Source organism: Lonchura striata, chromosome 3, assembly GCF_050655825.1.
Source record: "Lonchura striata isolate lonStrDom1 chromosome 3, ASM5065582v1, whole genome shotgun sequence".
NCBI lineage: Eukaryota > Metazoa > Chordata > Aves > Passeriformes > Estrildidae > Lonchura > Lonchura striata.
In genome coordinates, this window is record NC_140705.1 from 5,676,234 (window position 1) to 5,702,052 (window position 25,819).

Below are 25,819 nucleotides of genomic sequence, written 5' to 3' on the forward strand. Positions count from 1 at the left end.
AGTTTTGTTTGATTTTTTTTTGGTTTTTTTTTTTTTGTTTTTTTTTAAGGAAAATACTTAATTCGATTACTTTCTTCAAATCACCCTAAACATTAAAAAAACAAGTTAAGAGAAATCTTAATTTATATAGGCACAGTCAGACATTTGGCTTCTAGAAATACACCTGTTTAAAACCAGGAACTGGTCCTTTTTCCAGATGCAGTATCTCAGCAATATTTACAGTTTTACGAAAGCTGTATAGTTTTCCTTGAACACTTTTCAAAACTTCCTGAGCAGATTCTTGAGATGCAGCAGGACAGTTCTGCAGCTAAATCTAAAAACGCCAAATAAATGAAATTCGTACATTGCACTGAAGAGCTCTTTGGTGCTGAACATCACCAAAACTTCTACATAAAAAAAAATATTTCCTTATTTTGGTGCACTTGAGTGTGCATTCCCGGTATTCATGATGTATGACAGGAATCAGCACAGCCACTAACAACCAGCAGCAGGCATGGATTTCTTAATTTTAACAAGATGCAATCCTAAAAATGAAAAAGCTCTTCCTCACTAGCAAACTCAGATGCAGAACAATTTGGGCTCCAGTCCTTTGAAGCCAGCACAGGTCTGTAACAGGAAATAAGGAGGAGCCTGTTAGAATTTACTGGTAGAGCTCCAGGGGCTGAAGTTCAGCTTGTTCTTGGGGACAAACCTCTGCTAAGTCATCCAATTTTGCTCAATTTGAGCCACACGAGCTCACCCACCCTCTCAAAAATGAACTTCTTTTACGCTTAATATTTGCTCCATGCCAGAGGTCAGGGTACAAACCTGTGGAACAGGGTCTCTCTTCTCATCTGCATAAAGCTACCATGTCTGTGACTGGGCTACTTGAGTGCTACCACAACACAAACAAATAGAACTGCACACAAAAACTGCATTAAACATTTAGAGTTACAAAAGCCTGCATTCATAACTTTGGAAATGTCAGTCTGAAGATGGGCTGCTCGTGTTTAGATGTCATGTATATTTTCCTCTTTCAATCCTCTCTGTACCAGCTGGTCAACAAGGCCCTGATGCCATGCAATTGTCTTGCCATCTTGGTTTTACCCCCATCATCCAGCAAAGTGTCTTCCTTGCCCCACCAATCCATGCCTCACCCTTTCCAGGCACTCTCCAGCTTTCACAAATAATCACTTACAGAAAAAAAAAAAAATCTAAGAATCCAGGATTAAGCCAAAATCCTGGGCTATTCCTTCATATCATGGAGAGAAGTATGTTCTGCTGAAAATAATTTTTTTTGGTCCAGCAACTTAATATATGGTCTTTATGTGCTACAGCACAGTCCCATTCTTCATACAGTAGATGCCTTCCCTTACTTTCTTTTAATATTGTTTCTGTTTTAATCAAGGTAACCACTTTAACTTCCCTCCCTGGTCATGCAGACCAAGAGGTGCCACTTACAGACTCTCTGAGCTGCCAGAAAAAGCACCTGCAACACCCCAAGAGCCTCAAGCCCAAGAACCTCCAGAGGGATCAAACACTGAGCATTGCACCTAGCTGAAACCCTCCCCTGGGTAGGTGCAATCAGATGCTATCACAACATCTCTTCATATGGGAAATATCAACTCAAATGGCTGGAGGGTAGCAGAGCTACTGAACCAGAGGAACCACAGAAGGTCAAGAGAACTTAAATCAGGCAACAGTGCTATCCAAGTCATCCTGACATCATGGCTGGGTTATTTAGATTAACCCATGGATGTGGTCCTGCTGTTTTAGATCATTTAAGAAACGCAATAAATTTCCTAAAGTGAGGTTGAATCATGTATTTTTCAGGTCAGTAAGAACATGCTAGAATATCCAATCTGAATGACAAGAAACATTTCACAGGATGAAGCAAAATTTACGTTTGACTGATTTTATTGGTTTTTTAATCATAGGCAACTTTCTGCCACACAGGAGAGAGTACCATGGAGATATGGAATAAATGCAATAGCAGGAACACTCTGAAATAAGTCTTTTGTTAAAATGTTGGTACAGTCAGTGAACTGGTGGGTTTGTGGCTTTCTTGAGGGTGGTAGAAATTGCAGGGCATTTTTAATGCCTAATGCACTGTTAAAGTATAGAACAGTTCTAATCAAGTAGAAGTTAGTATTCAAAAATAAAAACAGCGAGAAGAGCGATGAAGACTTGCAGCCATTTAACTATACTATTTGTGCCTGTTTTTACAAAATACTTAGAGAGATGCCTAGAAAAGGTATGACAATATTTTGTATTATTTAAAAGTCACAGCTTTAATGTAGTACATGTAAAGTAAACTCTACTTTGACTAAATACTAGGAATGATGTCATCTATACTAAAATCTTTACTCAACTAATTCCTCATGCATTTACTCATTTCTTATTTCTTCTCACTTAGACTAGAGTTGTTCTTTCAGTAATGAAGTAACACGTTTCCTATTTCCCTTTTCTTATTTGTCTTTGCAAATTCCATTAAAAAAATACTTTCTCCTATTAGGTATATAGAGCTTATGTAAGTCCAAACTTCTGCAAAACTGAGCTTTTGAACTCATACTTTCAAAGATCTGTTAAAAAATATGTTGCTCTAAGACCAAAGTCTTATTTATATGAGTTTGTGGCTTAACTGACGAGTATTTTTCTGTGACAAGTAAGGGCAGACAGTTTGTATCTTAAACACCATAATCCAGTTTTCAAACCATGTAGACGTCTGGAATGGAATCAGTCAGTAAATTATATTATATCCCACTGACAGTCCAGATACAATCCATGAGATTCATTACTTCTACACAAGACAAAAGAAAAAAAATATGGGAGAGGTGTGGGAGGGTCAAAAATATTTGCAGCTAACAAGATTGCTTAATCAAAGTAAACAGACTTCTATTTTTAAAAATACAAACAGCAGTTAGTTCTTGGTTTAAATGCAAAGGTGGGATATAAGCAATAACTTGCTGCATTTTTATATGAAGCCATAGGCTGTTTCTGTTTTACAAGCTGCCAGGAGTTTGACCTCTCTAATTTGCTGGACGACAGGGAAACACCACCTTGAAAATTATATTTTTTCACAAGGATGAATATTTTCTCACTGCATTTCTTTTACATGACTTTGTGTAGGATTTATTCACAACACATTTTCCAATTCTTTGATAGTGGTCTCTCACCCATGACAGCCTTCTTTGATGCAGTAGATAAGATGTACCAATAATTGCAGTCAAAGCTGCAATTTAACCTTTTTAATTCAAAAGAAACATCTGAGAAGGAACATTTCTGCATGAATTAGAATATGAAGCTAAATAATACTTTATTTTCCTTCAAAATTCTCTTCAGATAATAACCCAAACTGGACATTTTCAAACTGGATTTCACCTTTCCCTTAAATGATTTCATATGAATGAAGACAAATATACTTCTTTTAACTTTTTTTTTTAATAGGAATTATGAACACAGTATAATTCCATTACTTTAATCATAATGTTAATTTAAAAAATAAGACTAAGCTAAACTTCGTGCATACAGAACATTACTTATCTTCTACAAGATGCAGTCAATCCCGTCTCTCAGCTCCAAATGACAAACCAAGAAAATGTAATTTTTATTTATAATAGTTGACTGAATTTCCACATTAAGGTCAAACGAGAAACTGGAAATGAGGCACTAAATATGTAGCCTTAATTTTTTGTCTTAACTGTACTCTGACTCCAGTCTACCAGTAATGCATTGGAAGTTACTAATGTTGTCGCATTTTACAAAACTATTCATAAGATAATTTTCCACTGAGTTCTACCTTTTCCACTGAAAAACCCACCTCAGCCATTGTTTCAGTTTGGTAGTTTTCATATATGTGCAGCAATGGGAAAAAGTTTCTTTTGTTTTGACTGAAACAGGGAAGTGAGGACCTGGGTACGTCTTTGGAGCTTGCAACTCCTTCGAAAACACTGTGAGCATCGCAGCACTTTCAGCAGTTAAACTGAAATTTACTTCCCTAACACACAAAAATGTTCCGTTCTGTAAATGCAGGAGAAACCTCTTTATAAACCTGGTAGCTACAACTGTAAAAATATTTTAAGTTGATGCAGAAGAGAACGTTTTTAGTCCGTAGGCTTGTATTATGGAACGCTTAAATACAGATTATCTCATTCAGTAACTCCCCACTTTACAGTAGTAGCAATTCATTCTAATTGCTTGGGTAGCACGCTCAGGAAAAAGAGTATTTTTCCTTTTCACTGAATAATGTTTCATGTTCGGTTAAATGCAGGAAGTTACACCACCGTTGGAATGTGATTGTCTGCAACGGCAGAGTTACTTCGTATTCATAGGTTTGTGTTTAGCTAAATATTAAAATGTTGGCCGCTCGGCAGCACGTCTCAAAATATCTCCAACTCCTAACTAGCTAAATTAAAAAGGCATCTATCCGCCTCAATCAGAATTGTTTTCAACAGTGCATAATCATTTTTCATAGAATTTTTTAGCCTCCTGCATGGAGTGGATTATAGCAAATGTAATTCACACATGCTGTTTCTTATTCAGAGGAAAACTCAGACTAAGGATGTGGAGAATTTCTAGCCAAATCTTCATTCAGATCCAAGATCCACGGACGCCACTGTAATTGAGAGACATTCACAACCAGATAGCTGTAGACTTCATTTTTGTTTAAAATAATACTTCTTCTACATGAGCTCCAACTAAAATATTAATGTTATTTAACTTCTAGCAAGCTGCCTTGAGCGGAACTTACAACAGATTACAGGTTCTTGGTTTAATTCTGTTCAGAAAAGGACACTGCTTAAAACCGTGCACTTACACTCACATCTAGATCATGTAAATGTGCTGCTGCTTTTCAAACTACTTTAAAATTACGTGTAACTTATAACATTCTTTCAGAATTTGACTTGCCTGGCAGTTCACAATGGAAAATGAACTATTCCTCCCATACCTCAAAGTGCACACTTTACTCTGAAAGTTGTTTGAGCTCACTGTGCCCAGACTAAAAACGCCTACTCACAGCACCCAGCCTCTCAGAAACTCTAGAGGAGGAATCAACTGCCCAAAAAGCAGCTTTATTGCCCTCAGATTTCAAAGAAATCCTGATATAGTTCTCCTGTTCTTACATTCTGCTTCATATCAAAAATTATTATTTCAAAAGCCATGGTTAAAATTTTATAATAACAAGGAAAATCATGTTTGAATTATATTACATTAAAACATATAAAATATAATAAACAGCCCCAGGAAATATTAAAAGATGAAGACCTGAACAGTGATTTTTACTAGGGCTCTTCATCTATATTAGATGCTTATTTTATTTTTTAAAATATCATTTTCTTATTATTTACATCTCTACCCTACCAAAAAAAAAAAAAACCAAAAAAACCCAAAAAACAAAAACAACCTAAAAACCTAATTAAAGCACAAGAATAAAATTATTTCCAAGGTGACCTTATTTTAAGATTAACTGTAAAATAACAGAGATGCTTCCTCAGCTATTCCATACACATTCCTGTGCTGCTTCTCGGCTGCACCAAAGGACACTCCCCCAGACAGCTGCAGCAACCTGGAGTCACTTCAGTCCTTTGATTTCTGATTTGAAAAATTTATACAACTATTTACTAAATTCAATAATGTTAGAACCTTAACAAACATTTGTTACTATGTTGTGATTGGAAAATGCCCCTAGAGAATCACATTTTTAAATTATTTTATCCGTTCATCCCATTTCTGATATTGCACCCATAGAATTTTTACAAAATTTTATTTGCTAAATTTATTTCTAATTTCAATTAGCCATGCCACTTTCTGTATGACTTCTAAACAATAGAACATATATTAAGCTGTTGTTTAGATGCCAAAACAAGGGAGTATGTATCAGGCAGTGACTTCTGTCCAGTTACATTTGGAATAACAGAAGGATCCTGCCTCTCAGAATCCACAACAAAGCTAGCCTAATACCCTAACAGTGCTTTCAGATATTCAGCTTCATATATTTCCAATAAAATAGTATTTAGAGCAACTATACTCCTTTCAGCAACAGAATTGACAGCTTTTGATACACAGTACCCATGCAATAGCACTTTATACTTGGAATTCTGTAAAAATAACCTGAGGATGGCATCAATTTCTGTGAGTAGGAAGGGTGAGAATGGGTGAATGATGATGGATCAGTGAGTCTACATCTTTCCCTCATGACAACATTTGTAGAATATGAAAAATAGGCTGCTTAAGTACTATTTTTTCACCAAAATATTTTCCTGCTGTAATAAATATATAAAATTTCTTTTCTGAATTTTAGCATTATGTCAAAGGTAGCAGTAGCTCATACTACCCTATAATCTTGGCAAATGTTCCAGCACATGTTTGAATTTGATTTATTAAAAATTATTTCATGGGTACTTTGCTGAGATAAATTAAATGAAGTCAAATTACTGAAAATTCCACATTGCTTAAACACTGAAATTCCAAGGAGTTACTCCAAGAAGGAGCCTTTTTCCCCAGTAATTTTAAGGATCCAGTAATTCCCTATAATTTGCTAAATTATGACACTAATTAATATATAAATTCACAGTTAAGTAACAGAAAGAAAAGCTACATCTTAATGCTGATTGACTATCTTGCAATAGTCACTAAACATTTTTCTCCTCCATGAGCTACGAAGTTGTAACTATTATATTTTTTAATTTGGATCTATATGGACTCTATTCATAATCCATCTTTAAACTATGTTTTTATCATGAAACAAAAATTTTGTTTTTGCTATGAAGCCTCTAAATGTTTTTTATTTACAGAAGTAAATAAAAAACATTTTTACCCAGAAGTAGCTGGGTTTCTGAACAAAACATTATTATTTAAATAAATAGGAAAGGGAAAAATAGTACTTGAAAGCAAGGAATAAAAAAGTACTTGAAAAACCAGTTTCTTCTTTTGCACCTCTTAAGAGAGTTAAGCTGTAAAAATACCTACAGATATAATAAAGTAGCTAAAAATGTATTTAAAATTATTTTCCACTGCGATCAGCAACTTTAAAACTGAAAATAAATTACATTATCACGTGACAGACCAGCATGAGACATGTAGCTTTAATATCGATTTGAAATGGCCATTTTCAAGGAACAGTTGAAATAACAGGGGCAAAACGTTCAATGTTTAAAGTACTGCTAGAAATGGCAAAAAAAGTGTCAATGGAAATTCAGCCACCACACAGTCTCTTCATTTTCCAACATCAATATACTAAAGAGAAGGTCTCAACTTCAATACTCACTTTCAAAAATTATGTTAACAGCCCAGAAACCTATGCATTTTAAATCTCTGTATTTGTTAAATTTGTTTTTCTTTCTCGGCAGTACATTGCCCAGACAGGAAAATAGAATTGGTAACCTCTCAGTACTTTAATTTATGATGCCACAATTCAAATCACAGCACGTAAGATTTCACATAGTCAGCAGTGAAGTAAGATCTGCAGACACTAAATGAAACATGCATTTAAAGAGAAAAGGAAAAAAGAGATACCATGCACAAGGTAAACTCTTAAAATTGAATGAAAAATACACGCTGTTATAAATCAGACTAAAAGCATTAATTACAGTATGTTTGACTATGAAACACACTACCCAATGATTTTTAAATTGTAGCATCTCAAAAGAAATTTGAGTTAACAACAACCCAGCAGCTTTTAGAAGGAGCCAGTACTCTATAGAGAATTAGACCACAAAAAAAAAATCTTTATTCTTCACAGTGGCCTCTTGTCTTCCAGTGTCACACTGGCTCATTAAATTTATTCTATCTTTGCCTCTAATAATTTTCTTTCCTCTGATGATTCCACACCAGTAAGATAATACTATTCCCAACCCATGCCACCATAGATGTGTGGGACATTCTAGCAGGGGGGTACAAACTGGTTCCAAACCACCTCCTACCAAATCTAAGAATATTCACTTTACAACCACAGCTGGATAAAACAGATCACTGTGAATAGGTACCACAACTCCAGAACTCCATCATTTCTCCACAAACACACATGCAATGAAGGGTCATGTTCTCAGTTTGCTACTGAGGACTTAGGTCCCTGGTGGCACCTTCTTTGAGCTGCACAGGATCAAGGAAAAGAGCAATCCTTAACAGTCTCTGGAGCCTGATCCCCATTCTGTGGATGCATGGCAAATCCCTGGGATGTAAGACCCATCCAGGTGGCTGCAGTCCAGGCTGCAACTCCTCCCAGAATTCCATGAGAGCACTCTTGAAATAAATGGGCATTGTTAACAAAATAGTCTGTTCTACGTTGAACTTTTATCTGCAATAGAGGGCCAGAATTCAGGTGTCCCTTCCTAAACCTGTTTTAGGTAGGAGACTGGTGGGAGACAGATGCCCACCTCCCAGAGCAGGCATTTTTGAGCACATGTTAAGGAAGTGAAGCTAAGTATGCTATAAATCCTCAAACTAAATACAACTACAGCACGGTTTGGGTTGGAAGAGACCTCCGATCATCATTCAGTGTAAATTTCCACAGGGGATGATAAAGTATGTAACTTACAAAAAAGGACCAGGAAGTCTTCAAACGCTTTTTGGACTTTTTGCTGTCTGAGCCTTAGGTGGACTTCAGTGTCCAAATCTCAGTTCAGGCTGATCAAATTCTAATACTGAGCTTATTTTTTCATTAATGAAATCCAGAAGTTCAGATACATTGAAATTTCCCTTTTTCTGCCTTAAGCATTCTCTATGAAGGTCATTAATGGAAAACTTCTTACTTGCACACTCGAGTGTCTTGCCATTGCAAATAAACATCAACTATAAAGCCAGCTGCAATTTGAAATGCTCTACCTTCATTTCTAATAGAGCATAGCAACAACTTGTATATTCCAAAATCCATCTGTCTTTATCCCTACTAGCAAACCATATGCAGTTCATTTTCCACCTAAACTCCTTATATTTTTCTGGCCAGTTCTCTTCATCCAAGTTTTACAAGTGCTGACGAAACCACTGTACATTTCTATCACTTCAAAGCATCATAGGTATTGCAACTTTTCAGCAATTATTTACACTTAGCTTCACATCCAGATTTTCTTTAATTGACTCATACTGTAACTATGCTCCTGCAAAAATTTGCTACACATTTCCTCCTGCTCAATACCTTCCTTCTGCCCTATTCTTTCTCCAGTACTTCATTTTTTTATCCCTTCCTTCCCTAGTCCATTCTCACCTCACAATTTCCACAACTCCTATACAATACCCTTAGGTTCAAACTGTCTGTTCATGAAAATAATTTTTAAATTTTATTTGGAAGGCCAAGTACAGATGATTCAGCAAGACTGAGAAATTCCTACCCATGGAATGTTACACTTCCTGTGAATGGCAGGCTTACTCAGATATTTCGTCTTTGGTTTTATCACCAGTTTTGGAGAATTGTTACCAGTTAACTATTTAAAATGACTATGTGAGTAACAGTAATAAATAACTAAAGCTGTAAGACAGAATACTCCATGAAAATCATTATAGTATCCAAGACTTTTTACTTTGTTTTCTTTTAACTGGGCTTTAAACTAATAGAAAAGGTTAATCCTCACCTTACTGAAGAGGTTTATATATAAAAACATCCCAACATGTCCTAAACTGAAAGTCCTACATCATATACCACAAAAGATCCTATCAAAAATTTCGAAGTCTTTAGAAAAGCCAATATATCTGTCCTTCAGGGAAAACTGGGTAATTCAAACAATCAACCAAAGTGCCCCAGACTGTCCAAATCCATCCTAGCAGGGAATAGAGTATAAAGGTCTTTTCAGACTGGTTTTCAGACTACAGATCTACATGCAGGGAAAAAAAAAATTAAAATACCAATCTGATCTACTGCTGTCCTAAACAGCAGTGCAACATTTTTCGGAACCCTGCTAATCACTTGAAAAGGATGGTTGATAAAAAGATGCTGCAAAAGATGAATGGAAACCGTACTGCCAACCATAACATACTTCCTCTGTACTTTAACAAATTTAAGCATGACAAGAACACACTGCAAGAAACTTTATAAACCTAAAAAATTAAACCTCTGTAAATCAGAGAAATGTCAATATAATGAGATCACTTAACGATAGGAAGAGATTTCAATCAGTAATGCTATGTATAAATGAGCAGCATGGCTCAGGGTGACAGTATCTGGCCACTGAACAATCACCCAAGTACAGGGGAGTTTAGAAGCATGTAAAGTATTTCCTACAACAACCTAAAAGCTTTCTGGCCACACACAGGCTGTGTGGCAAAGAAAAATAAAAATACTAAGAAAAATAGTAAAAAAATTTAAGCAAATAGAAGTTTACAAATATGTTTTATTTTAAAAATCCTAACTGATAACATTCAAGAGCCTGAAATAGTAGAAAAAGCCATCTAGGAAAGTGACATTAACATGAGGGTGACAGAAACCATTTCTCACATTTTATTGAAATCTTCACTGAAAGTACTGGAATGTTACAATGAAATTTAATTACAAGTGAAATTAAATTTTGTAGTTATTATATGCATTCTAACTATATGCCAGGCAGATCAACTTCAAAGCACATTGAAATAATGCTACACAGGTAGAGGTACCATACATAGAATATATATAGTTGAATATCTTATGTGAGAGACCTAAAACAGCATCTCCAAGTATGATTTTTTTCTATTAGAGTAAGAACACAAGGACTTAAAGCAATCATAAAATCTGAATAGTGGGGGTTGGAAGGGAGCTTTCAGCCATGGAATCATAGATTGGTTTGGAATAGAAGGGAATTAAAGGTCATCTCTTCCCAGTCCCACTGCCAACATGACACCTTTTACTAGAGCAGGCTGCTCCAAGCCCTAACATTTCCAGAGATGGGGCATCCAGAAATTCTCTGAACAACCTGTTCAGGGCCTCAGCACCCTCATCATACAAATCTTCTTTATATCCAATCTAAATCAACTCTTTTTCAGTTTAAAACCACTACCCCTTGTGCTATCTCGAAAGGCCCGACTAAAGTCTGTTCTCACCTTCCTTATTAGTCCCCCCTAAATACTGAAAGGCCACAAATAAGGTTTCTCTAGAGCCTTATATTCTCCAGGCTGAATGAGCCTAACTCCCTCTGCCTTCAAAGAAGAGGTGCTCCAGCCCTTTCAGCATCTTGGTGGCCTCATTTGGACTTGCTCCAACAGGTCACCCTCCTGCCTGTGCTGCTCTCAGAGCAGCCCGGGATTCATTTGGCCCTCCAGCTGAGAGGCTACGGCAGCATGCTAAAACAAGAACAAAGGCAAACAGGGGCTTAGGATAAATCACAACAGGAAACACCCATAGAAGACAACAGACTGGTAGAGGAGAATATCTGTAAAAGAGGCAGATTTGTTAATATCAAGAAGTGATCACATCTGGTTACCTGCCAAATTACTGTCAGCAGTGGCTATAGGCATTACAGCTAAAACAATAAAAGAAATTTAAATTCCCTAAGAGCTGTGCTTAGAAAGATGCATGCTCCCCAGCAGCTTTTTTGCAGTTTCCTAGCACTTCAAAAGACACCTTTTCATCTTGGAACATTCCTCTGTTTCACAAGACATTTCTGTTCCTCTATCTACATTTCTTTCATTATGTAGAAATAAGGTTCTTGGAGAACCACAATTTCATTGACTTTTGTGATCACACTTTATCTTCCTTCATTTTCATAGGATGCCAAGCACTTAATGGCCAATACTATATAGTAATCTTTATTTCTCAAATGTTAAAATCTATGTATTACATTAAATACAAGCTTCTATGTGACAGGAGCAAACAAGTAAAATTGAAGCATGAAGATACTAGAGATTAAATGATTTTATACATACTATGATTAAATAAGAAGTCTTTAGCAAAATCTAATTCTAACATACACTATACATGCCTGCTAGAATATATAATCATATTCTTCAGCTATTTTAAATGCATAAATTAAGCACTCAAATTTTGAAATTTTGTTATAGTTTTACACAGTACTGTGAAACAAAATACATCCATATTATATATATTGGATACTATTTGTTTCCAAAATATAGTGCTGTAAGTGTACTACAAAATACACCAAAGTTGGAGTCTACTAATACTTTAACTGCATGTATGCAGATGACTTCTTTTTCTTTGTTGAGACTTGCAATTTGAAAGTTAGGACTATATTTATTTTCTTTTTCATCCATATATATTTCCTATAACAATATTACACTAACTATATGCAAGTGGATAATTTTATTTATATTTTAAGCCCATAAAAATATGTTTCTAGTTTAGAATTGGTTTTCTTATACACAGAAATGTCTTGTATTACCTGCAGTACACATTAAAATACTCTTCTACTACTAAGGCTTACATATGGTTTTCTGAATTGGCCAAGCCCTTCAGAAAACATGTAAAGATACCCTGTTTTTGTCAGCATTGTCTCTATACCTGTAACTGCTAATAAAAATTAAGCTACAACAAAAAAAATCTCTTTTTACCTTCATAGGACAAGGCCTTCAATAAAACCACTAGAAATGCAGGTGTCACAAAAGATATCAACATTTAATGATATCAAATGTTGAATATTTGGCTTTCAATATTTAGCTATGAATATTTAGCTTTCACCCATGAAACTGCATTAATGTATTGAAGATGGGGAGCATTTCCTGTCTAATGTTTTACAGAAACAAACTTGCCATAATTCATTTTTAACTTGCCATTTTCTTCCAATGTTGATTCATTTAATTAAAAAAAAAACCCCAACAATCAACGCTGTGAAGTACTGATTTTCACCTTAAGCAGGTATTCATACTCATCCTCATTTTGTGGTAAACTTGTTGAAAATAAAAACTATGATTTCATATCACTTAAATGTTTGCTTCATTAAATACTTAATCAGAACCATCTCCAGTCTTCCCAAACATGCCACAGAACTTCCAATTACTATATAATACTCTCTCTCATGGAGCATAGTATTTCTGTCACAGAGGAGGCTATACAATAAAAACTAAATATTACCATTCATCAGCAAGACTCATTTCACATCTTAAGAAGAAAACCTTTTGAGAAAGAAAAATCTCTTACTTTGGGATATTGTCTTTGTCTTAAAATACACGGTACACACAATTTGATCAAAGAGGCTTTCCCTCAGCTGTTGACCAACATATTCATGTGTTCAGCATCTGAAAGGGAAAAACTAACAACCTGTGGTGTACTATTATCCACTTAAACTTCAGCCTAGAAACAGGCAACTCTACTATAAAAATAAAAGTAGCACTCTTGATTATCTCAGACTAGCAGAATGAACAGAAAGCTTGAAAGCGCTTACAGGGTGGTTTCCAAATATCCTGATGAGGACTATTTACAGGTTAGTTAAGACTTTATTGAATGCCAAATTTAAGGAATAGGAAAATGTAAATAACTGAAATGTAGCAATGGTTTTCCACATAATGATCCAAGAATGGAAATTTTGAATAAGCCTTTAAATACCAACATGTTGATATGTATAAAATATAATGGTCTCTAACAGCCAGTACAAAAAGAATGGAAAAACGTAATCAAGCTATGCTAAATAAAGCCTCCGAAGTAAGCAAAACAAATTTTACACAGCCTTCAAAGGGAAGCATTGCAAGAAAGGATCTTTTATTCAGACTTTTTCAAATAAACAATGTCTGGTTAGAAAGTTCAATCAAGCTTAAAGTTTTGTAGCAACTCCTCTACAGAATAACAGAACAAAATAAACATTTCTAGAGAGCATGTGATAAGAACTGATAATCACAAACAGAAATTTTCATTCAAATATTGAGAACATGGACTACTTATGACAAAACAACAAATCTCTCACAGCATTCTATCGTGTATGGAAGGACTGAAGGCCCCAAGTTTACATAAATATCAATTCTACATCTTCATTTGCGGCTTTCACCTGATACAACACAGCATCTTAATCAGTGATGTGGTAAAGATATAGCAACCATTATTTCTTCTATGGTTTTCCTCATTAGAAAGAATCAGGGTTATGTATTCCAGTTAGCAGTGAATCTGGGTCATGCTTTGCAAAACCAGTCTGTCTTTGCAATGTAAGAACTCTGCTGCTTTAGAAGAATTTGCTGTGGGTGGCCATGGATGGTGATTTCTTGTCAACAGACACTGATCAGAGAAAAACAACCAAGCACTACCAAAATTGGAATAGGAACTTTGAAAATGGCTACCCACCTCTGGAATGGAAAGAGTAAAATGGTCAGGGGCAGATTTATCTGCAGAAGCAGTTCAGTATTAAATACAAGGTATTACCAGAATAAAAGGTAGTTTTCTGAAGTCAGAAAGTGGGAGAGATGACAAGTCAGATACAAGAAGGGCAGTATTGTTTCTTAAAAAAAAAATCTCATTCCCATCATTATTCTTGGTAGCTGTTTCTGGCAAAAGTTCAGTCTGGAGAGCTAGAATAAATCCTCACTGTTTGCATGCTATGAGATAATAAGAACAAGTGCATTTCACTGTTTGGCACAACACTTTAATTTAACGTGCCAGATCTGGCAGAACTACATGAAACATGATTCCAGTAACTGACTGCTTGCAGATAATTCACAAAATCCTTTGAGAGAGGAAAGCCACATATTGAGCTTATCAACAGTGTGACTGATCCCATGAATGGCCTTAGCCAAGGCCTGATGTCTGGGAAAGTCAGTCAGATGGAATTGTCAGTGCTAAGGAACTACTCCAGCTTTGCAGGGCATATCCCCACAAAATAAAAGCAGCAATTAGTGCCAGCTCATTCTTCACTGCACAAGGATATAAATCACATTTACAGAGATAACCTTCACTATATTATTTTCTAATTTTTATGCTTGATTTTGCAGAACTGATGCTCTTCTAACAAAGCATAAAAACCCATTTAGAACTTTTTTCCTTCCCAAAATAAAAGCAATAAACACACATGTTAATCTCAAGGCAAAAAAAAACTACTGTGTGCATAAATCATGAGCAATTTTGGAATCTTTAGAGCCAAGAAATTATCACCTATCAATGATTTAATGCAGATTCATGTAAAAATGAAAGGTCATTTATTAATTCTAAAGTTTTTTTCTGGATTTTTTTTAAGCATCTTCTACTATTAAAAAGAAAGCAAAGAAGTATTGAGACTAAGAACTAATCTTCTTTCCCAATTCATTAATGTAGATGCCCCAGCAATCCATTTATTCCTTGCTGTTTTAATCACCATTTCTGCTGTACAAGAATGAAGGGTAAAAAAGCTTATAAAAGTACAAAATTTAGAAACCCATTGCTCATAGCAGTCCAAAGGTCTGACACTTCTGTATTTGGTAGTTTGTTGCTCTTCCATTGTGCATTTTATGTAGCCATTCCTACTAAATGACAATTCACTTCAAATTCTGTTTTCTTGTATGTTTTTCTGGCCTCCACACTAAATACTCTGCTGAAAAGAAAATTCTTATTATTTCACTTCAAAACAAGTGTCATCCAGTAGAGTAGGAAATAAGTGAATTAAATTAATTACTTGAATTTTAGTAATGAAAATTAGACCTTACATAGAAGAACAGAATAGTTTGGGTTGGAAACAACCTTACAGATCATTGAGTTCCAACCTCCTGCCATGGGCAGGAACAACTCTCACTAGACCAGGTGACTGGATGAAGTCTGTCAGAGAGACTACTTCACTTCCTTAAAAATAAAAATTGGAAAGTTCTGCTGAAAAAAAATCCAACTTGTTTCCAAAAGCTTTTGCTCTTTGCATATACTAAACATTTAACTCAGTCAATTAGAAAATTGCTTCATTTCACTGTCTTCAAAGCTAATGTAAGTGGAATTCTGTGCCACACGAGTGATTACCATTAACTTAACTTGCTCAAAATTCAGCTAAATTCCATAAAGCCAACCAGCTGATAAGACAGTATTTATTTTCCCAAATTTCATTTGGGAAGTAGATGGGCATTGAACAACTTTATAAGGCATTGTACGAGATTTTACTTTGTGTTTACAGTGGTAGTTTCTTGAGTGCACATGAAGTTTAAGGAATAGGTTAAAAATATACATTTTCTTATGCTAATTGCATTTTGAAAAAAAAAAACAAACACTGAGCTTTAGAGCATTACAGGTATTTTTAGGGAATTCATACAATAAGAATATACAATATAAAGAACATACCTTAAGTATAAAGTATAAAGCTCTTTTTCTTGGCTTACTACCAGCATCCTCCAATTTTTAAAAACATGACTTAAGTGCTGATGCAATTTGCATAATTTAAAATATCTAAAAGATGACCCACAGAGCCATTGCGAGAGTCATACTGTAGAGTTTCTTCACATGGTCCAAAAAGCACTGAGTAACTCTCAGGACACTGTCATCCATAGTTGTCAGAGTATATTCCTCTAGATTTAGCCTACTCAGTATGAGCCTGACGACCTTTTCATTGTAAAAAAAAAAAAATTCATATATACGTTAACAAGAGTTATGCACTTACTCTGCTCAAAGCAGGTGGGTATGAGTCAGAACTGGTTTAGAAAACACTCTCCAGCATTAACACACTAAGAGTCAGTACCGGGATATTACACTTATGGAAAAGTGATATAATTTGACTGGGATTCTGCTACTGTCTTGGTTAGACAAGACAGGAGTCTGTGAAAGAGGGCAAAGCCTCCTGTGCAATGGAGAACGGCAAACCCCCCTCCCTCTGAATTACGAGGATCTTTAAATTAAAAGGCTCTCAGGCAAAGATATGGGAGTGGGAGTAACAATTCTTTACTAGGAGAAAACTAGACAACAATTTAAAAAGGAAAATGCAATCGGTACAAACAAAACTAGTGAAAGAAAAAGTCTAGAACCTGAGGAATGCCAGTATCAGGTTTTGCTGGGACAATTGCTTTCCCTTGCAATAGTTGATGAGTTGCAGCTGAAGTGGTGATCTTTAGAAGGGTATAGTTTTCCTCTGAAGATCTGGTGGCAGTGGGGGCCGGTCTTCCTCTGCGCCGGGGTTGCCTCTGAGCTCCGCTGCCGTCGCCTCTGCGCGCGCCGGCTGCTTCGCTGCGGGTGCCGCCGAAGAGAGAGAGAGCGAGAGCTGCTTTTCTGGGAATCCCGCGCAGAGAGAGAGAGCTGCTTCTCTCGGAGTCCCGCGAAGAAGAGGGAGAGCTGCTTCTCTCGGAATCCCGCGAAGAGAGAGCGAGAGAGCTGCTTCTCTCGGAGTCCCGCGAAGAAGAGCGAGAGCTGCTTTCTCCGGGAATCCCGCGCAGAGAGAGAGAGAGAGAGCTGCTTCTCTCGGAGTCCCGCGAAGAAGAGGGAGAGAGCTGCTTCTCCCGGAGTCCCGCGAAGAAGAGGGAGAGAGCTGCTTCTCCCGGAGTCCCGCGAAGAAGAGGGAGAGAGCTGCTTCCCCCCTCTGGGTGGGACCCCCTTCATTGAATCAGTCGAAGGTGTATACACAAACCATTGTCTCTGAGAGAGATAACAAAAAACCTGTCCAACCGGTTCGCCTTCGACAGATGGCAAATGGAATACAAGCTTATCTTACAACCCAGGACATTATCCACCCCTTATTCTATTTCCATCTGCACACCATGAAATCTTACACCCAGTTCTCTCTTAAGACTAAGTTTCCCTGTGGTACACAGCGGGTCTCCCCATCTTCCTGCATTACCCACCAAGTGTAACTAGGTCCTTGAGCAAAGACAATCCCACGAATGGGTTGGTCTTTGCCTGAGGTGGGATTAATCCAAACAGTTTTCCCTAAAATACCTTTCATATGTACTACAGGGACCTTATCTCCATCTACTGCGTGTAAGGGTTCTGACTGAGCAGGGCCAGCTCGATTGACAGACCCCCGGGTGTTGACTATCCAGGTTGCTTTTGCCAGGTTAATTTCTCAGTTTCTAAATGTTCCCCCACCGAGTGCCTTCAGGGTAGTCTTAAGGAGTCCGTTGCACCGTTTAACTTTGCCGGCAGCTGGAGCATGATAGGGAATATGATATATCCATTCGATACTATGTTCTCTGGCCCAGGTGTTGATAAGGCTGTTCTTGAAATGGGTGCCGTTGTCAGACTCAATTCTCTCAGGGGTGCCGTGTCTCCACAGGACTTGTTTTTCCAAGCCTAAGATGGTGTTCCGGGCAGTGGCATGAGGTACAGGGAAAGTCTCCAGCCATCCAGTGGTGGCTTCTACCATGGTCAGCACGTAGCGCTTGCCTTGGCGTGTCTGGGGCAGTGTGATGTAGTCAATCTGCCAGGCCTCCCCATACTTGTACTTGGACTACCGCCCACCATACCATAGGGGCTTCACCCTCTTGGCCTGTTTGATGGCAGCACACGTCTCACAGTCATGGATAACCTGGGAAACACTGTCCATGGTTAGATCCACCCCTCGGTCTCGTGCCCACTTGTAGGTGGCATCTCTGCCCTGATGACCTGAGGCATCATGAGCCCATCGAGCCAGGAACAACTCCCCCTTATGGTGCCAATCTAAGTCTATCTTTGACACCTCTATTTTTGCTGCCTGATCTACTTGCTCGTTGTTCCGGTGCTCCTCATTAGCCCGACTTTTGGGGACATGGGCATCTACATGACGGACTTTCACCGTCAGCTTTTCCACCCGAGAGGCAATGTCTTTCCATATATCAGCAGCCCAGATTGGCTTTCCTCTACGTTGCCAGTTGGCCTTTCTCCACCTTCCCAGCCAGCCCCACAGAGCATTGGCTACCATCCATGAATCAGTATAAAGGTAGAGCTTTGGCTACTTTTCCCTTTCAGCAATGTCCAGAGCCAGCTGAACGGCCTTGAGTTCAGCGAGTTGGCTCGATCCACCTTCTCCTTCGGTAGCTTGTGCAACTTGGCGTGTGGGGCTCCATACGGCTGCTTTCCACTTCCGGTTCATCCCTACGATGCGACAGGAACCGTCAGTGAAAAGAGCGTAGCAGGTCTCCTCTGCTGGTAGTTGGTTGTATGGTGGAGCTTCTTCAGCCCTTGCCACTTGTACCTGCTCCTCATCATCAGTGAGACCAAAGTTTTCACCTTCTGGCCAGTTCGTAATTATTTCCAAAATCCCAGGGCGATTCAGGTTTCCAATACGGGCGCGTTGAGTGATGAGGGCAATCCATTTGCTCCATGTGGCGTCAGTGGCATGGTGGGTAGTAGGAACCTTTCCTTTAAACATCCACCCCAGCACCGGTAGTCGGGGTGCCAGGAGGAGTTGTGTTTCTGTGCCAATTACTTCCGAGGCTGCTTGAACTCCTTCAAAGGCAGCCAAGATTTCCTTCTCTGTGGGAGTGTAGTTGGCTTCAGACTCTCTGTAACTTCGGCTCCAGAATCCCAGTGGTCGGCCTCGAGTCTCCCCAGGCACTTTCTGCCAAAGGCTCCAAGACAACCCATGGTTCCCGGCTGCAGAGTAGAGCACATTCTTGACCTCTGGTCCCGTTCTGACTGGGCCAAGGGCTACAGCATGAGCGATCTCCTGCTTGATCTGGGTGAAGGCTTGTTGCTGCTCAGGGCCCCAGTGGAAATCATTCTTCTTTCGGGTAACCAGATAAAGAGGGCTCACAATCTGGCTATACTCAGGAATGTGCATTCTCCAGAAACCTATGGCACCCAGGAAAGCTTGTGTTTCCTTTTTGCTGGTTGGTGGGGACATAGCTGTGATCTTGTTGATGACCTCAGTGGGAATCTGGCGCCGTCCATCTTGCCATTTCACTCCCAGGAACTGGATCTCTCGGGCAGGTCCCTTGACTTTGCTCTTCTTGACGGCAAAGCCAGCTTCTAGTAGTATCTGGATGATCCTCTCACCTTTCTCAAACACTTCTGCCGCTGTGCTCCCCCACACAATGATGTCATCAATGTATTGCAGGTGTTCTGGAGCCTCACCCTTTTCTAGTGCAGCCTGGATCAGTCCATGGCAGATGGTGGGGCTGTGTTTCCACCCCTGGGGCAGTCGGTTCCAGGTGTACTGCACGCCCCTCTAGGTGAAAGCAAACTGAGGCCTGCATTCTGCTGCCAGAGGAATGGAGAAAAACGCATTAGCAATATCAATGGTGGCATACCACTTTGCTGCCTTGGACTCCAGCTCGTACTGGAGTTCCAGCATGTCCGGCACAGCAGCGCTCAGCGGTGGAGTCACTTCATTTAAGCCACGATAGTCCACAGTCAATCTCCATTCTTTGTCAGATTTGCGCACAGGCCAGATGGGGCTGTTGAAGGGTGAGTGGGTTTTGCTGATCACCCCTTGGCTCTCCAGCTCCCGAATCATTTTGTGGATGGGGATCACGGCATCTCGATCCGTCCGATACTGCCGGCGGTGCACTGTCGAGGTCGCAATTGGCACGCGTTGTTCTTCCACCCTTAGGAGTCCTACTGCAGAGGGGTTTTCTGACAGTCCAGGCAAGGTGTTCAATTGCTTAATGTCTTCTGCCTCTACAGCGGCTATTCCAAAAGCCCACCTGAGTCCCTTTGGGTCTTTGTAATATCCGTTCCGGAGGAAGTCTATACCTAGGATACACGGAGCATCTGGGCCAGTCACTATAGGGTGTTTCTTCCACTCCTTCCCAGTCAGGCTCACCTCAGCTTCCACCAGAGTCAATTGTTGTGATCCCCCTGTCACACCAGCAATGGAAACAGGCTCTGCCCCCACATGTCCCGATGGTATCAGAGTACACTGTGCACCAGTATCAACTAAAGCATCATATTTTTGTGGCTCTGATGTGCCAGGCCATCGGATCCACACTGTCCAGAAGATCCGGTTTTCCCGTGCTTCTCCCTGGCTAGAGACAGGGCCCCTCTAACACTGGTTATCATTCCTTCCCTGGGCATACATACTAGAGGTCCCTTCAAGGGGGTCTGACAGATCGTACCCACAAGCTTGGTCACGGGAGGTTGAGGCTACCTTCACTTTGGTGGAACTCCCCCGGTTAGAGTTTCCCTCCTTGAGTTGACGGACCCGTGCTGCCAGGACAGAGGTGGGTTTCCCATCCCACCTCCCCATGTCTTCCCCATGGTCACGCAGGAAGAACCACAGATTAGCCCTTGGGGTGTACCCTCTCTCTCTAGCTGGGGATTGTTGGGTGCTGATTCTGGGGCCTGTGACTCTCACGGGTGTTGTATTAACCTTCTTTATCTCCTCCCTCATCTCCTCTTTAAACTCCTTAATCACAGCTGAGATATGAGCCTGCATTGGGCCATTAATCATACTCTCATAATTCCTAAGTTTGTTGGCAACAGAACCTATTGTCTCCCGGTGGGTGTCAGCATTGATCGTTGCAATGAAGGTGGCGTATTGAGATGGCCCAAGATTTGCCAGACTCCACAGCATTTGTCCCGTACACCTGACCTTGTCAGGGTCATTATTGTGTCGTCCATCCCTCCCAAAGAGTACCTCCAATACTGCCACTTCTCTCAGCTGTTGGATCCCTTCCTCGAGGGTCTTCCAGCGCATTCTATGATGGTGCTCTTGCATTCTCTCTCTGTGGATAAACCTCTCCCTGACACTCATTAAGAGCCGCTCCCAGAGAGAAAGGGACCCTGGTTCCCTTACAAAAACCTGATTTATACCCGAGTCCTGGGTCAAGGGTCCCAAGTTCTTTGCCTCACCACCGTCCAGCTGCACGCCTGTACCCATAAGATCCCAAACTCGGAGTAGCCAGGTAGCATAAGCCTCACGCCCTCGTCGCACAATGTCTTTATGCAGATTGCGAAGACTTTCGTACGTCAGGGATTCGGTGATGATAGCAATTTCTGGCTCCCCTGTGGGTTGTGAGGTTCCTCCATTCCTGTCCCTATCTGCAGGGTGTTCTGCTTTCACCTTAGACTTCCTTGTTTCTACCGGGGCCACTGCTGCTGACCGTGACTGCCCTTGTGGTTCAGCTGGAACCTGGACAGTTGTAACATTAGTGGGTTCCACAGCTGTACTATTAGACTGTCCCTCCTCAAGGCAAAGGGCCGGTTTCTCACCAGCTGGGGAAATGCACTCCTTCAGCATCTCTCGTATCTCCTTAACCAGAACCCTCACCCAATCTGGGCGGTTCATTTCTGAGGTGGGCTGTGGGGCAGGGTCAGGCTCTGGAGCAGCAGCATCTCGAGTCTGTGGTGTAGGTGTGAGGGTAGTTATCCAGGTTAATCTTCCCTTATCTCTGAATGCTAAATATAACAGGACTATCAGCAACACCACCCATTGTATGGTATCATTAGCACTTATAAAGGATCTTAACCCTTTGAGAACTGGTGGAACAGACCCAAAAAGATGGTTAAAAGGTTGAGAGAAAGTTTGCCCAGGTGCTATTTCCTCGCAGTAGGTACCGTTATTAAAGTAACCCCAAAAACATACAGTTAACGTGTGATAGCTATGAATCCATGTACCTGCCTTCCAGAGGAAATTAAAGATCCATGAATTCCTCACCCAATTAACCCAGAAGCCAAACTTGATAACAGACACCGTAGCCTTAGTCATAGGACCCATTTTTAGATAAGGGTCTGCAAATGGGAAAAGTATAGCTACGATCACATGCCACCCAAACCAAGGTAAACTAGACCACATGGTGATGCTGAAGATGTTTTTACACACAACAAAACCAAATTACTTAAGAACTGTTAATCCTTTTTCCCTCTCAATGCCCTCGGGCCCCACGTTGGGCGCCAAATTCTGTCTTGGTTAGACAAGACAGGAGTCTGTGAAAGAGGGCAAAGCCTCCTGTGCAATGGAGAACGGCAAACCCCCCTCCCTCTGAATTACGAGGATCTTTAAATTAAAAGGCTCTCAGGCAAAGATATGGGAGTGGGAGTAACAATTCTTTACTAGGAGAAAACTAGACAACAATTTAAAAAGGAAAATGCAATCGGTACAAACAAAACTAGTGAAAGAAAAAGTCTAGAACCTGAGGAATGCCAGTATCAGGTTTTGCTGGGACAATTGCTTTCCCTTGCAATAGTTGATGAGTTGCAGCTGAAGTGGTGATCTTTAGAAGGGTATAGTTTTCCTCTGAAGATCTGGTGGCAGTGGGGGCCGGTCTTCCTCTGCGCCGGGGTTGCCTCTGAGCTCCGCTGCCGTCGCCTCTGCGCGCGCCGGCTGCTTCGCTGCGGGTGCCGCCGAAGAGAGAGAGAGCGAGAGCTGCTTTTCTGGGAATCCCGCGCAGAGAGAGAGAGCTGCTTCTCTCGGAGTCCCGCGAAGAAGAGGGAGAGCTGCTTCTCTCGGAATCCCGCGAAGAGAGAGCGAGAGAGCTGCTTCTCTCGGAGTCCCGCGAAGAAGAGCGAGAGCTGCTTTCCCCGGGAATCCCGCGCAGAGAGAGAGAGAGAGAGCTGCTTCTCTCGGAGTCCCGCGAAGAAGAGGGAGAGAGCTGCTTCTCCCGGAGTCCCGCGAAGAAGAGGGAGAGAGCTGCTTCTCCCGGAGTCCCGCGAAGAAGAGGGAGAGAGCTGCTTCCCCCCTCTGGGTGGGACCCCCTTCATTGAATCAGTCGAAGGTGTATACACAAACCATTGTCTCTGAGAGAGATAACAAAAAACCTGTCCAACCGGTTCGCCTTCGACAGATGGCAAATGGAATACAAGCTTATCTTACAACCCAGGACAGCTACTCATTAGGCACTGATGCAAGACAAAGTAAAATTGATATTTATTTTTTTTTTGTCCCACTCAAGTTCTGGCTGCTTTATTTATCACACACCAAAAAGACCAACTACATCTTCTAGACTGTCTTACAGAAATAACAGATAAAACCCATCAGCTCTTCCAACCATTCCCCCTATCCAAAGATCATGGAACTTTCATAACCGTTACAAGCTATGCTATATAAGCAGGAAGAGGAGACCTACAGAATTAAAGGGCTTGCTGCAAGCTACTCCTCAAATTTTAGATAGGTTCAAACAGCAGCTGGGTAAACTCACTGAAGAAACATTCAGTGACAGCTACTAAAAACAAAGACAGCTCTAGCTCAGGAAGCCTGAACTACGCATAGCAAGAGGTTAGGAAAGCATCCTGTGGAAATATCCCTATATTTTTCCCCTTTTCTTATATTCCTTCCTTGAGGTCCACTGTTAGCCAGTGCTAGAGATGATAGCAGTTTAAATGAAGCTTTGGTTTGATCCCAATACAAAGCTTAATAGTCTTAGTGTATATGCCTCAGGAATAAAGCTTTAAAATTCTAATCCTACTTTAGGATTACAATCTATCATTAAGGTATAATTTTTTTCTCAAGGTATAAGCTAGTTGATTTTCCCAAAGCCTAACAAGCTAGTTAGGCTTTCCCAAAATTGTGTAATTGGTCACTACTGTTTTATGGTATTTAGTGGTATTTCTAAACAGGAATAAATCAGTGTTTAATTTAGTTTAGTGTACTTAAGCTCATTTATCATTATGTTTTGTCTTGTAATTTAGTCTTTCCCTTGTACTTTTCTTTTTAAAACTAATTATGAAAGCACCAAAGCCAAGTCTTAAAGTTGATTTGCATGTATTTTCCAATTTTGTGGAATATGTACTTTCATTAATACAGATAAAGTTTAGAGTTAAGATTTGAAGCTCATTGTCCCAAGATATCCTTAGGTCCCCCAGTTTACATTGCTCTGATACCCCAATAATGCACAGAAACTGGCTAAAATTCTCAAATGTCCCAAAAACACTGAGTTTTGAACTACTGCATGACCAAACAAATTGTTTAAATGACAGCACAAAACCAGAGCCTTCTCTTCTCAAACAAAATTTTAACTTTACATTTATTACTTTAGGTAAATACTGAGAATTTGAAGAATCTAATACACTATATAAAGAAAAAGTTAAAATTGTATGGAAGCTGACACAAAAGTAATCAAACCTCATAAAGCAGCATCAAAAATCCTTTCGTACTGTAAACCAATTTGTTAAAATGCTTCCAAACTCTCTATTTGCAATACACTATTGAATCTTCTATCTATTAAATAAACCAAACTACAATGAGCATCTCATTGAGTCAAAGGCACTGCTCAATTTTAAAGCATGTTGTAGTGTTAAAAAACAAAAGCCAGCAGATCCCAGAAAGTGACCTTTGAGGATTACAGGTGCATCTGCCAGCTCAAAGTTCCAAATCTAGGATCCTTATGCATATGAGCTTCTTCTCCATATAGATGGAGAGAAAGAAAAAAATACTCCTTGAAGGGCAGGTATCAAAGAGGATTGGGCCAGAATCTTTTCAGTGGTGCCACCAACATGAAAAGGGGCAACAGGCACAAGTGCAATACAGGATGTGAATATAAAGGAAAATGTCCTTGCAGGTGACAGAGCACTGGAACAGATTGCCCAGAGAGGTTGCAGAGTCTCCTCTGGAGATACTCAGAACTTGCCTTGACATGATCCTGTAGAATCTGCTCCAGGTAAAGCTTCTCCAGAGCTCCCTTCTAACCCCAGCTATGCTATGAAGTCTATAAAACACATGCCAGCACATCACAACACCGGGGTCAGGACACCCACTCACTGAATTCATGTGTAGCTGACTGCCAGGAAAGGACTGTGGTGTGATGCCAATTGCTGGAAAAGGTGCTAAAGTGACATCCTTCCTTCAGTGCAGGATCCTGTGTGTCATCCTGTAGGCAAAGAAGTGACAGCACTAAAGTATCCTGCAAATGCCCCAGAGGCTGATCCCCAGCTGGCAGGGATGAGCAAGATAAAGGTGGGCTAAAGGAGCATCACATTGAGGGCATGACAGGTCTGGAAAGTGCTACGGAGTCAAACAAGGAATTAATTCCAATGCCAGCAGTTCAGAGTTTTTACAATGCGGTTCTGGAAAAATAGTTTAAACTCACTTCTTTATACTAAATACAAAAATCCTTCCATATATTAGAAAAACTGTTAATAAAGGATAGGTTAGCACTCCATTGTATACAGTTTAGGGTTTAAAAGTGAGAGATTGAAAAAAAAAACCCT

General features: G+C 39.9%; 1 protein-coding gene across 10 annotated transcripts in view; it reads right to left on the reverse strand.

Moving 5' to 3' along the window:
* SUPT3H (SPT3 homolog, SAGA and STAGA complex component) overlaps positions 1–25,819 on the reverse strand; it is a 260,596-nt gene that overhangs the window by 163,445 nt on the left and 71,332 nt on the right. For 3 of the 10 annotated variants that reach the window (XM_085576230.1, XM_085576229.1, XM_085576228.1), the window contains exon 3: positions 3–25,479. The exons of the other annotated variants lie outside the window; for them this stretch is intronic. In XM_085576230.1, the coding sequence (XP_085432356.1) occupies positions 20,718–22,469 (1,752 nt within the window). In that variant the 5' untranslated portion in view covers positions 22,470–25,479 and the 3' untranslated portion in view covers positions 3–20,717. Of the gene's footprint in view, positions 1–2; positions 25,480–25,819 lie in introns of those variants that run through there. 10 annotated transcript variants of the gene reach the window in all.